This window comes from Chrysochloris asiatica, unplaced genomic scaffold (genome assembly GCF_000296735.1).
Source record: "Chrysochloris asiatica unplaced genomic scaffold, ChrAsi1.0 scaffold00007, whole genome shotgun sequence".
NCBI classification, from domain to species: Eukaryota; Metazoa; Chordata; class Mammalia; order Afrosoricida; family Chrysochloridae; genus Chrysochloris; species Chrysochloris asiatica.
Window position 1 is genome coordinate 25,518,796 of NW_006408525.1, and position 13,308 is coordinate 25,532,103.

At 42.7% G+C, this 13,308-nt stretch overlaps 1 protein-coding gene across 3 annotated transcripts in view; it reads left to right on the forward strand.

Annotated features, from left to right (window-relative positions):
* Positions 1-7,532, forward strand: part of WIPF2 (WAS/WASL interacting protein family, member 2) — a 59,230-nt gene extending 51,698 nt beyond the window's left edge. For 2 of the 3 annotated variants that reach the window (XM_006832583.1, XM_006832582.1), the window contains exons 6-8: positions 5,136-5,345; positions 6,348-6,449; positions 6,667-7,532. In XM_006832583.1, coding sequence (XP_006832646.1) covers positions 5,136-5,345; positions 6,348-6,449; positions 6,667-6,707 — 353 coding nt within the window. In that variant the 3' untranslated portion in view covers positions 6,708-7,532. The remainder of the gene's footprint in view (positions 1-5,135; positions 5,346-6,347; positions 6,450-6,666) is intronic. The other variant, XM_006832584.1, reaches the window with a different exon arrangement.
* The last annotated feature ends 5,776 nt before the right edge of the window (positions 7,533-13,308 follow it).

Sequence of the window (13,308 nt, forward strand, 5' to 3'; positions counted from 1 at the left end):
CATGGATATTATCCTATCACAGACAGCGTTGTACCTCATGACTGATCTGGATATATTATTTTTGACAATGAATACAACACCATTCCTCTTCAGTTTGTCATTGCTGGCATAGTAAACCATGTGGTCAGATTCAAAATGGTCAATACTAGTCCATTTCAGCTCACTAATGCCTAAGATACCAATGTTTATGCATTCCATTTCATTTTTAACAACTTCCAATTTTCCCAGATTCATACTCCGTACATTCCATGTTCCGATTTTCAGGGGATGTTTACAGCTGTTTCTCTTTGTTTTGAGTTGTGCCCCATCAGCAAATGAAGGTCCCACGGGCTTTACTCCATTCGCGTCATCATGGTCAGCTCTACTTTGAGGAGGCAGCTCTTCCCCAATTGCATCTTGAGTGCCTTCCAACTTGAAGTGGTCATTTTCCGGCACTATACCTGACAGTGTTTCTCTGCTATTCATAAGGTTTTCAGTGACTAAATATTCGGAAGTAGTTTGTCACTCTTTCTTCCTAGTCTGCAAGCTCATCTGAAACCTGTCCACCATGGGTGACCCTGCTGGTATTTAACATACCGGTGGCATAGCTTTCAGAATCACAGCAACTCAAGCCACCACAGTATGATAAACTGACAGATGTGTGGTGGCCGTTTGGTTTTAAGTGGAAACTGTATCACTTTATATTTCAAGGAGATCTGTGTGCATGTGTAGTAGAACCCCCCAGGAGTGTGGGTGGGTGTCCATTCACTCAGGCATCCCCTCTAGTCACCAGAATGGAGGTCCACAGACAGCGAGAGACTGATGAAGAGATACCAAAAAAAGAGAATGTCCACACTTGTATCTCCGTCGTTCTGTCAGGCCTTTGTGGCTGTTCTGATCCTTTCCCCGCCTGGTCTCTTCCAAAATGGTGGCTCCGGGAGCTTAGACCCAGGAATTTTGACTCCCTTCTTCTTTTTTTTTAAACAAACAAATTTTTTATCGTGAATTGGGTGAAGATTTATAGAGTAGATCAGTTTTCCATTCAGCAGTTCACACATATTTTGTTAAATCTCATTGATTGTTGTCTCCATAAAGTAACCTCACATATCCCATTTCTTCGTTGTGTTTTCTGTTTCCATTCCCCCCTCTTTCTTAAACCTTTCTGAACTTTGTCCTTGGCTAAGTGCTGTCCTTCTGATCTCAGGTGGCTGGTTATTCTAAGATGTGTGTACCTCCCTAGTGGTGGTATTGTTCTTAGGTGCCATCGAGTTGGTACCAACTCTTAGCGACCCTGTGCACAACAGAACGAAACACTGCCCAGTCCTAGGGCCAACCTAACAGTTGTTGCCATGCTTGAGCCCATTGGTGCTGCCACTTTGCCAGTCCATCTCGTTGGGAGATCTTCCTCTTTTTCTCTGACCCTCCACCTTACTAAACATGATCTTCTCCAGCAACTGGTCCCTCCTGACGATATGTCCGAAGTATGAGAGATGAAGTTTGGCCATCCCTAGTGTTACTTGTCTCCTTATAGACTGTCATTTGGCTGAAAATTGCGTCATTTTCAGTCATGAAGGTGGTGCTAGCAGTTTCTGTCTCATCTGAAAGCCTGATTTTTATGATTTTGAGTTTTGAAAAGTCCACATTGTCCTCTTACTCCCAGGACCTTCTAACTTGATCCCTTTCAGAGTAGTTTGTGGTAGGAGCTGGGTACTGTTTAGGTCTTCTGGTCTCAGGATTGTGAATACTGATTTTCTAGATTTTCTTCACTTTCTTTTAGACAGGGTTGGCTCTCTTATTCTTGTATCATTGAACTTTGAGCTACATCCTCTATGAATGGCATTTGAACTTTAAAACACTCAATCCCTGTAGGTGTTGAACAATGGTTAAGAATTCCTATCATCAAGAAACCTTAAAAGCCCTTTAACTTGGGCAGCTTGAACAGATACTTACAGATTTGTGCTCTAGGAGCCGGCAGTCTGACAGGTCAAACAGTAGTTTGATAACATTCCTGACCCCTGTCCCTCTAACTCTAAAGTGGCCCTTAATTCTACAAAGTTCAGATTAAGAAATATTTTTTTAATTTATGAATGATAAAAAAATCTGTTAATTTATTACAACAACAAGGAGCATCTCAGAAAGAATTTTTTGAATGATTGTTGTATCTTTCACACATGAAGAAAAGCACTTACTTCCTGGAAAAGGAACAATTCAGGAGACTCTAGTAGCCCAGGGAACACAGTTGAATGACTCTCTATATAAGGAGTTCTGGTGTGGTGCTGCAGAGTAAGCAACAAGGTTGGTTTGAACTGCAAGGTCAGCAGTTCAAACTCACCAGCTGCTCCTCAGAAACCCTATATAACAAGGTCACTGTGAGTCAGAAATGACATGATTTAACAACAGATACATCTGTAAAGGGGAGATAGTAAATATTTTTGACTGTTGTATCCATGAAATCCTTTAGGAATTTTTTTAAAAAGATTCTTTATCTAAGAAGAGCCTTTTTCTACCCTACACAGGAATAAAAGTAGAGATAAGTGCACTTTCTGTGGACTGAGTTGAGTAGCTTTGAATGACTGCAGACTTCTTGCTTCCCACTTCTCAGTTCTTTCTCTGTGGTTTTTTGATTAGAGCCCTTAGCCCCCATCAGCTTTGAGGCTTGCCAGAGCCCTTAGCCCTCTCTTTGTATCAGTGATCAAAACAGTGGTGTTTCAAGAGTCATGTCCTGGGGAAAGGTGGAAATATTGTAGAAGGAGGTCTGTTGTGTAGTGTTGGACAGTTGCTCTGCTTCTCTGACTTTATTTCTCTATCTGTAGAATAGTGTTAACAGTACTTTAAGAGGTGGTTGTGAAATGAAGATGTGAAAAGTTGTTTTGTAAGCTGTAATGTATTGATAAATGTTAGTGGTTTTCTCCAAAGGGCTTCCAGATAGTTTATGGACATATCTCTATTATTAAAGCATAACAATATTATATAATAATGTACTTTAGATGTTGTGTCAGTTGTTCACATTTGAAAAGGTATGGAGCTGTCTGCCTCCTCAGTCTTCTCAGAGCTCAGAAAACCTGTGTACTGGAGTTGATGGACACCGTGACAGCTGCTTTACTGGTATTAGAATTCCCGGTTCTGGAATTTACACATTGTTACTCAGACAGTTCTAATTTCATATCTATCAAATGGTTATCCCCATTTTAATATGTATCTCACAGTTTTGTTATGCAGGTTATATGAAAAAGATACTCTGTGTAAAAACAACAACAAAAAATTTACATATTTGTACATAGTTTTTGTTTCTTGAATTTTTCCTTGGCAGAGTAAAAAACTGCCCATTTTAAAGGGACTTTTCTTTTCTTTTTGGAAGACTTGACACACATCATGCTTTTCTTAAAATCAGGATTATCCTGAATTTAAAAAGGCTTTCTTCCCCCCCGGGAGCATGGTAGCTCCATACGATAAGCATTGGACTTCAAACCACAAGAGCCAGCCAACTACTCTGAGGGAGAAAGAAAGCTTTCTGCTCCCTCCAAGATATAAAGGTTCAAAACCCTAGACAGGGTTGTTACGGGCTGGAACCAACTCCAGGACACTTAACAACAACAGCATTTCCTACCCTAGGGCCTCTTTTGCGAACAGGTTCTTCGGGTTTGAAAGTTAGTCATTTTAGTCTGTACTACTAAGTGCCAAAGCTTCTATATGCCTTGATAAAGCAAAGAATAAGAAGATTAAAATAGAGTGGGCTGGTTAGGGAAAGTCTTGGGGAAAGTGGGACTCTAGTTGAACTTTGAAGGATAAGTACAGTTTGGTAATAAAGGTAAGGGATAGCATTTCAGAATATGGTGGGAGAATTCACAAGAGCAAAACACATGCAGTTCAGTTTATTGAGCAAACCTTGAGCTGTAATGTTTGGTTGCGCTTGGAAACAGATGAGTGACACTGCTGTCTGACTTTAAGAAAGTACTCTGAAAGAGGGACATTATAATGAATAATTAGAGTACAGTAGAGTGGTGGAGATACTCAGGAGCTGCAGTAGAACTGCAGAAAGAGGGGTACCTAATATCTTAGGAATTCAGGAAGGCAGAGGGCAGAGGAGACGGTGCAGACAAACTGGCTGGTAGGTTACTGTGTAAGAAATGAAGAAGGCAGTTGGTAAATCTAACTAGGGTAGAAGCTCAAGATTTAAGACTTTATAATGTAGGAAATGCAAAACTCTTGAAAAAACTTAAGCAAGTATGTTTGAGGAGGCTTCAAAAGTTCATAGAAATTTGGAAAATATGGAAACCTAAATAAAATTGGTGAAAATTCTCTGACTATTCAGATGAATACACACACATCCAAAAAAAAAAGTTCTACTACCTTTTACTTTAATTTTTTCATGAGCTTTTTGAAACCCCCTTGTATTTTAGGGAGATTAGTGAGTTGGTTATGGAATTCTGACGTGTCACTGTATGATAAGCACTGGACTGACTGCTCACTGTAAGGTCAGTGGTTCAAACCCACCACCTGCTCCTTGGAAACCCTATCCTATGATGTCAACGGCAGTCCAGTGCTTATCCCATAGTTATGAGTCGGAACTGACTGGACAGCACTGAAGCACAAGATGAGTTGGTGATGTGTAGAATGGTGGAGTAAGAGCTTGAAAGCAGGGCAGACACATGGGAGACTTTTGTAGTAGTCCAAATTAAGTATGAGAAAGCCTGAATTAGAACTGTGGAGGAAGGCATGAAAAAGCAGGAACAAATCATCAAGAACTGATAAGAGTTCTTGCCTGACTTGTAGCAAATGGAAAAGAATCATATCTTCTGAACCGTGGCCTCTCTGGGAGGGTGGTAATGCTGTTAAAGAAACAGGGATGAAGGGGTGGGTGAATATAATGTACTTAATGCCACCCAGAGGCTCATATACCCCATGGTAACATAGTGGTTGCGAATTGGGCTGTGAACCTTAAGGTCAGCAGTTCGAAACTACCAGCTGTTCCATGGGAGACAGATAAGGCCTTCTGCTCCCGTAAAGATTTACAGCCTCAGAAACCCTGTACAGAGTCGCTATGAGTTGGAACCGACTCTACAGCGCATAACCACCACCACCAATCCTTTACCCCATGTCTCTCAAGCCCCGCTACTCTTACAGCCAAGCCTAATTACTATGGATTTTGATTGCAGCTCCTCCACCTCCACCACCCATGGTTCGAAATGGCGCCAGGGATGCTCCCCCTCCCCCTCCCCCATACCGAATGCATGGGTCAGATGCCCTGAGTCGAGGAAAGCCCCCACCTCCGCCTTCAAGGACACCAGCTGGGCCACCTCCACCTCCTCCTCCACCCCTGAGGAATGGCCACAGAGATTCTATTACCACTGTCCGATCTTTCTTGGGTGAGTAGCTAGCTGTTTAAGTCACCTAGTTCCTGTGCTGATTTCATGCTCTTCAGTCAGTGGTCCAGGGTTTTTACTTTGAAGGTAATGTTCCTAGTATGGAAACCTGTGGTAAGTGACTGTCAGAAAATGTGAGCTTTCTTTTAGAGGGTCCTTGAGATGGCTTGTCCCGACTGGGTTGCAGAGCTAAAAGAGGGTTAACCTGGGCCGAAAGGAACTTATCAGGTCCCATCTCTCACAAGCTAGAGACAAGGATTCCTATTTTACATTATTTTCTATCAGTTTGTAGATTCAGTTCCATTTGCTTCCCATGGTGACAGTCTCTAAGAGGACCTATGTTATAGAAACACAGGACTATTTCTTTGTGTTCGGTGCAAACACGTGGGCTTCTTTCCTGTTGAGTACCTAAGTCTTGTTCGAAAAGTTTAAAGTAGGGATTAGAACCCATTCTTCGTAGTTCAGTCATGGCTGAGAAAGCGAAACCAGAATGGTCAAAGCCCTGCTAGAAACTTAATCTCCCCATAGAAACCAAGGGAAATGTGCACATTGCATAGCAACCAAATCCCTTCCCAGACCCTTCTGAGACAGCAGTGCCCAGTTCCAAGATGGCGCACCATTTTGAATGTCCACCACTCTCCGCAGTACTGGTAAGAATCCGGTCTCCTGCAGCAAGTTTCTCAAAAAGGGCTTACTGCACCTCTTCTGATTGGCCCATTCCAGGGCTTTGATCTTATTGTTCCAGTTCACCCAGATTTTTAAAATTTATATGTGCTTCAGTTTTATTTCATCAGTCATGACTGAAATCGATTCAAAGCCCTGGTTTAAAGAATCAGCCCATGGGTTCACTCTTTTCAATGACAAGTCTTTGAGCATGTGTGGCACATAGGGTGATCCTGTTCCTGGCTCACCAGGTGAGACAGACTGCATAGGACTCGTAATGATGTAGACGTACGTCTCTGGGAGCACAAGGAAGGGTGATAGAAATATTATGTTATTTTTCAGATGATTTTGAGTCAAAGTATTCCTTCCATCCAGTAGAAGACTTTCCTGCTCCGGAAGAATATAAACACTTTCAGAGAATATATCCCAGCAAAACAAACCGAGGTGAGAAGAGTAGTAATGCTTCACAGAATGTGCAATTTGGACATTGTCTTTGGTGAAATTTACTTCTCTTTACCTTCATTGTATTAAAACAAAACAATAAAACCCAGTCCCCAAGTTTTAAGACTAGCTTAAAAGATCTGCCTCTCATTTGAGGAATTTTGCATTATTCAGGGTCTGGTTGGTAATCTTTGCACACATGTGCATTTGTTTTTTTCAGCTGCTCGTGGAGCACCACCTTTGCCACCCATTCTCAGGTGAAGCCTGGCTCAATCCTGTTCTTCGGCAAAAGGATGGACCTTCTCCTCTTCTCACGTGGTCCCTTCCATTCCCCTGAAACCTGCATGAGAGCTCCTGACTTATTTCTCCAGTGCACCCAACCCCTAGACTCCAAGAATCCTCCCAGCTCACCTCCATCTATGCATCTCGTCTCTGGACTTGGTGATCAGACTCTGTACCTTGGCAGTCAGGTCTCAAACCCTGCATTCATTCCTCCAATAGCAGATCTGCTCGCCAGATGAGAAGAAGCTCCCATGTCTTCTGCTTTCCTCTCGGGGAAAGGTGCCTTGTTGTGATGAGTTAACTCATTGTTGGGGCAGGGTTGAGAATGGTACTCCTACCTCCTTCAGTCCACTGTGGGGGAAGCTTGACAGGCATATTTGATCATTTAGGAGGCTGGCATGGCCAGGACTTTTGGAGGGCAGGGTGGGCATATTCGGTGAAACAGAAGAGGAATTTGCAGACAGATGATCTGTTGTAAAGGTCAGGTTTGGAGAAAGGGCAAGGAAATGGGCCTGCTTTATTTTTAGGGTTATTTTTTGTTTTGTTCCCTCTCCCCTCCCAGGGATAAGTTAAATATAAACACTGAATACTAGTCAATTGAACTAAACATCTGATAAAAAGAAAGGGTAAAATAAACTGGGGATCCATCTAGAGCTAGTCAGTTCCTGTGCAGCTAAGGGACCAGGAGCCATTTGAATCCTCTAGGACTCTTTGTCCTATTTCCTTAGGGTGCTGAGGCTAAGGGATCAGTGATTTTTTTTCCTCCTCCTAGTCCCTATCCTCGCAAGAGAAAAGTTGTTTTTTTGTTTTTTGTTTTTTTTTTAACAAGGGTAGAGTGAGGAGACATCATTCATTCCTGATTCACAAACTCCAAAAGCCTCTGATGAGAGATAAGAAGATAGGGCCTAGGCTTTGACCTTTAACCTTTACCCCATCTCAGTCTTTCAATACTTTTTGGAAAACATCAGCCCCTAGTGGGTGCTCCAGCACAACAAAGAGGTACCTCATGGAAGGGACTGGCACATTGGGACTACACAAGACTTAAAGATCTGCTGCTTCTGAAGTTCATAGCCCCATCTGACTGAGCAGGGTCTTCCTATTCCTTCTTCCATCACCCTCACCTTCCCAAAACTGCGGGGCCAACACAACACACAGCAGAGTTCGAGGGTAAGCCAGTTAGTAGAAGTTTATGAGGTGGTCCATGCCAGGGATCACTCCATGCCAAGAAGCACAAAGACTTTGGTGAGATGTGCCTAGTCTAATAGATCTTCCTTGGCAGCCAGAAATACATGTTTCTTTATCTTTTAGGCCATAGTTACAGAGCCCAGAGAAAACAGGTTTTCAGTCTAGGTAGGAACTGAGTTTGGGCTTCCCCTTCTCCAACAGCAGGCTGGGACTCCTGGCTGCCATATACCAGATGGGTTGGTGTCCTATAGTTGTTGCCAAGGGCAGAGGCTGCTGAAAACTTCATGTAAGAGCAGGGAGGCCATGACTGTTCCTTGAAGTGAATGGGGATGCTTAAACATTTTCACCAACCACAGCCCAGATTTAAGGTCCTTAGGGACCGTCAGTCTTTTGGTTCAGAGGGTAACTAAGGATCTGTGTGTGGTGCCAGTCTTCCCATTGCTAGGTGAGGGGAGAGGGGTCAGGTTAGGTTATCTGTATATCTCATGTTTTACCCCTGGACCGTATTGACTCTTAGGACAAACCATGATTAGGTGAGTCAGTGGACTTTTTGTAATTGTTCTTATTTATCAGTTTTATTTTCAAATCTCTTAGCAGTTATCTCTTAGAAGTGACCCCAGTATCCTGAAGTGTGTGGAGTTGAGAGAGGGACCACTAGTAGAGGAAAAAGGAGAGAGTGCAAGAGTTGATGCAGCAGCCGGGTCCCAGGGTAAATGCTGACATGTCACTGAACTTTGACTGTGAAGTATTCCCATTTATTTTTGAAATGGGAATTGATGCCTTTTGTATAATGTTATCAAAGTGTGTATGTATTTTTTTTTTTTCCTGTACTTAAACTTAGAGCATCAAAAATAAGTATCACAAGTAAAAGCCAAACCCCAGCTTTTCATTGGGGCTGATCTCGTCCTCTCCTCTCATCTGCTGCCTCTCAGATTCATCAGCATTTGGGCTGTGTCACATGAGTATTGATTGTATTTGTGTTATCTCAGCTCATGAAAAAAGGCCTGGGCCTAGATCTAGTCAAAAGATTTTTCTTTTTCAGAGCATGGTGATGACCCAGTTCCTATTTAAATATTTTTGCCTTATACACTATTTGGTCTGGCTGTTAATAACAGATTTATTATCATGTATATTTACTATTGAAGAATGGGAATGTGATCCTGATAGTTACTGATCTATTTTGTATGTTGTAAAAAGCGTATATTAGGTTTAAGGTGGGCTGACTGCAAGAACACTAAAAATTCCCACCTTTTAAACTGCTTTTTATCTGCTTGTGGGACTATTGTCTCTTCAGTGGAAGATTGGGTGGTCTCATGTTGAGGCTGTTACCCAGTCCTCCCATTAACTACTTTGACCCCTCCCAGAGGAAGAGACATGACCCAGCTAAGCATCAGGAAGCTGTGTTAAAAGCCCGTATATGGGTTTGGTTTTGTAATGTTTTTTCCCTAATGGGAAAAACTTAATAGTTGTTTCTTTACCGCTCTTTGTCTGGTAAGCAGGGCAGTGGCCTCCAAATTTTTAAATGAGCTCTGTGCCCCTTTTTCCCTTCTCCCTGGTCACCCAACCTGGACCAAAGCACTTTGACAATCCAGGTGTGGTTTTCTGTAGTGTGAGGATTGCCTCCAAAGCCCCATCCCTTTCACTGCCCAGGTCCACAGAGTGAGAGTGCCTGGAGCTACCCCACCTGATGGATGTTAGACTAATCTCTCCAGGAATCCATCCTAACCCTCCCAGATGGCAAAGAAAAGGAGACTAGCCACTGGCCATTGCACTGGGGGATTCACCTCACCTCATGGCCTCCCAACTTGAAATGCAGTTTTACCTCCTGGGAGAGGTGAGAAAATAATTGTAAATAGATTTGCTATGGAGCAACTCAGGGTTGGGCTGTGTTTTTATTCTCCTGATCACTTGAAATAATCTGTAGGCTGAGTGTTTATGGGAGTGGGGGAAAAGTGACTCCAGGATTCTTCCTTTCTGTAAAGCTCTAGGGGGTGGAGTCTAGTACATCTGAGGCCCTTTATGATAGGACGTTGAGCTGTGTCCTTCTGGAAACCTGACCTGCAATCAACTGCAAATCAGATTCTTCACATTCCAGTCCAAGTCTTTCTTCCCCTATTGAATCTCAGTCCCTGCCTATGTGGCCCAGCTGGCGGATGCCAGCCACCCTTTAGGGAGTGGGAGGGGAGAGAGGAGGGCCCTTACAAGTCTGCCTTCATGACTTAGCTCTTAAAAACAAAATGAAACAAATATTATCACCTTCAAACATGTATTAAAAATAACTGTTAAACTGAAGGCAGGGTTTGGTTCCATTCAACTCCACGTTCATTGTGCCTTTACTTGTGTTAGATTTCTGTGCTTTCTTCCCTCCTTTCCTCTTTGAAGCAATTAAAATCTTCCTTGGTAACTGCTGTTTCCTTCCTTCTGTTCCTTTTCTGACAACCTAGTGGCTTCCCTCTCTCATTGTGTCATGGTAGCAGAGGAGCCTAGCCTTTAAAAAATTGTTTTTAACTTCTAATGCCTACCCTTCCCCAGGGTGACCAGCGTGGAAGCCCCAGTCAACACTGAATAAAAGACTAGAATGACATGAGTGATGTGTGTGTGTGTGTGTGTGTGTGTGTGTGTGTGTGTGTGTCTGCATGTGGGTCAATTAAATAATTTATTGTATGATTTATTTTGAAGATATATTCTGATGACAATGCTCCTTCTCCCAATATCATTGAACACCTCCCACACCCCAAGATGTATGATGTGGTCTCAGATTGGATTCTTTGGTACATTTCTTTCTTCTGGATACCGTGCAGTTAATTAAACCTTACTTTCAAAAACAAATCAAACTCAAAAACTGTGTGCTCTTGTCTAGAATACTGCTTCAAGTGGTGACTTAGAAAGGGGGTGAGTGAGATCTATTGCCTCATTGTTCGGATTAGTGAAATGGTTTGACTTCAGGCGTCTATACAGGTGGATACACACTTGGGCAGAGGCACTTGAAGCTTTCTTCCCAAGTGTTTTCGCTTCTCTTTTTGCTCTGTTTTCCAAACAGTTCTAGTTAGCCATGCTGACCAGGTGATTCTTTTGTTTTGTTTTCATTTGCCACCCAGCTCTCCTTTGCCCTTGATTTCTTGGACCCCATAGGCCCTGTCCTCTGCGTCTGCTCCTGATACCCCTTTTTATGGTTCTTTCTACCTACGTTGCACAACAGGTTCTCAAACTGAGGAGTGGAAGAAAAGACGGGGGCAGAGCACACAGATGGTTTGTGGTTTTATGTGAGTTTTGGCTATCTTCACAGCTTTTTAGATCATTTTCTTGAACTTTGACAGTAGGTGTGAAAATTCAGCCAGATGTCCTCTGCACTGGCATGATAACCACTGAGTTCAACTTGCACTTTTTCACTGCTAGCAAAGGTCTTGAAATTGTTTTCCATACTGATTCATACTAGGTGTGTGTATGAATCACATCATTTAGATATAAAAACCTCAGAGTTGGGAGGGAAGGGAACAAAGGCCTCTTGGTTTTCATCCATACTACACTGGCTGAATTCCTGGTGATTTGATCCGCTGTTATTAATATGATTAATAAACTTCCTATTTTTTGATTTAATTGTTCTTACTTTGACTTTAAATGGCCCTCAGATAAAGCATAATAACCTATAGCTTCCTAACCCTCCAAGCTTTATTGGAACGATATTGGTGTGTGCGTACATGTATGTACTTGTGCACACTCACACAAAGGGATGCCAGACAAGCCCTTCCAGTGCCATTGGATTCCTCTTACATGACGTGTGCATAAACAGGTGATAAGAACACAGGTTTGGTCAGTCAGATTATCATTGAGGCACAGACAGCTGCTGATATATAGTGCCTCTTAAGTCTTTTCCAGCCCTAATTCGGCCACAAACTAACTACAGGGAAATGCTTCACCTCTGACAACACTGGAGCCCAATCTAATTAGTTTTGTACATAAATGAATTCATTCTTCACTCTTAGGCTTAGGGAGTGTGTGCATATAAGATTTTAAGGACCGTATTGCTATTCAGTTACCAAAAGTATATGTGAAGGATGGATGCCCACTTAGCAGGAATATCCTTTCCATGTCTTCCTTCAATAGGCATTTATTACATACTTACTATGGGCCAGGCATTCCCATTATGAAGAGGAATAGAGCACGCCTCTTCCCTCAGGGAGCTCATAGTCTAGAAGCCTTCAGAACAACCACCCAGAGAAACTTTGAGTATTGAAAGGTCTTAGGGGAATTTGCCAGGGAAGGAGGATGGTGAACGGCATTCTAAATGGAGGAAACTGCATGGGCAAAGGCACAGAAGCGAGAAGCAGTGTGGTAGCTTTGCTTTAACCAGTGCTGTATTTCCTGGTGTGTGTTTTCATAGGCCCTAAAACGCACATTAAGGAGTTCTGGTAGCATAGTGGTTATGAATCTGGCTGTGAACCCAAGGTCAGCAGTTTGAAACTACCAGCTGTTCCGCGGGAGAAAGATGAGGCTTTCTGCTCCTGTAAAGATTTACAACCTCGGAAACCCTGTACAGGGTCACTATGAGTTGGAACCAACTCCACAGCACATAACAATATGCACATTGAGTACTCGGGCTCCTTTACTCCCTAGGCCTCATTGTAACAGACTCCACCGCTATCTCCAAAGCTAGCTGGGCACACCACATTCCAGATTATTAAGGACAACTTTTTAGGTGTTCAGGTTATGAAAATGAGTAGAAACAGTGAAACTTGCTTCTTGGGTTTTATTACAGGTATTAGACCAGAAATACCCACTGGTCTAAAACATGCTTTTATTGTATGTATAAGGAGCTCTGATAGCTTAGTAGTTAACTAATTAGGCTGCTAACGTCAAGGTCAGCACTTGGACACTTACCAGACATTCTGTGGGAGAAAGATGAAGCTTCCTGCTCCTGTCAAGATTTACAGCCTTGGAAACCTTATACAGAGTCATAGCACATAATCACCACCACTACCATTGTATGCTTTTTTTCCATCCATTTGTTACTAAATGCCTTCGAGTTGGTTCTCACCCATAGCGATCTTGTATAGAGTTCCCAAGGAGTAGCTGGTGAGCCTGAACCGCCCACCTTGTGGTTCAAATTGACCTTGCAGTCCAGCTCATTAACCCATAGTGTCACACCAGGACTCCTTTTCATTGGTGACAGCCTACTTTCTTTCCTTTTATAGTTTTCAGCTGCTAGAAAGCCTTTCCTTCACCATCTCTTCTGATTTGTAGTTAAGTGCCATTGAGTCAGTTCCAACTCAGAGCGACCCTGTATACGGTTTCCAAAAAGTGCCTGGTGAGTTTGAATCGCCGACCTTGTGGTTCAAACCAGCCTTGCAGTGCCACACTACAGTACCACAGCAGAACTCCCTCTTCTGATTGGAAG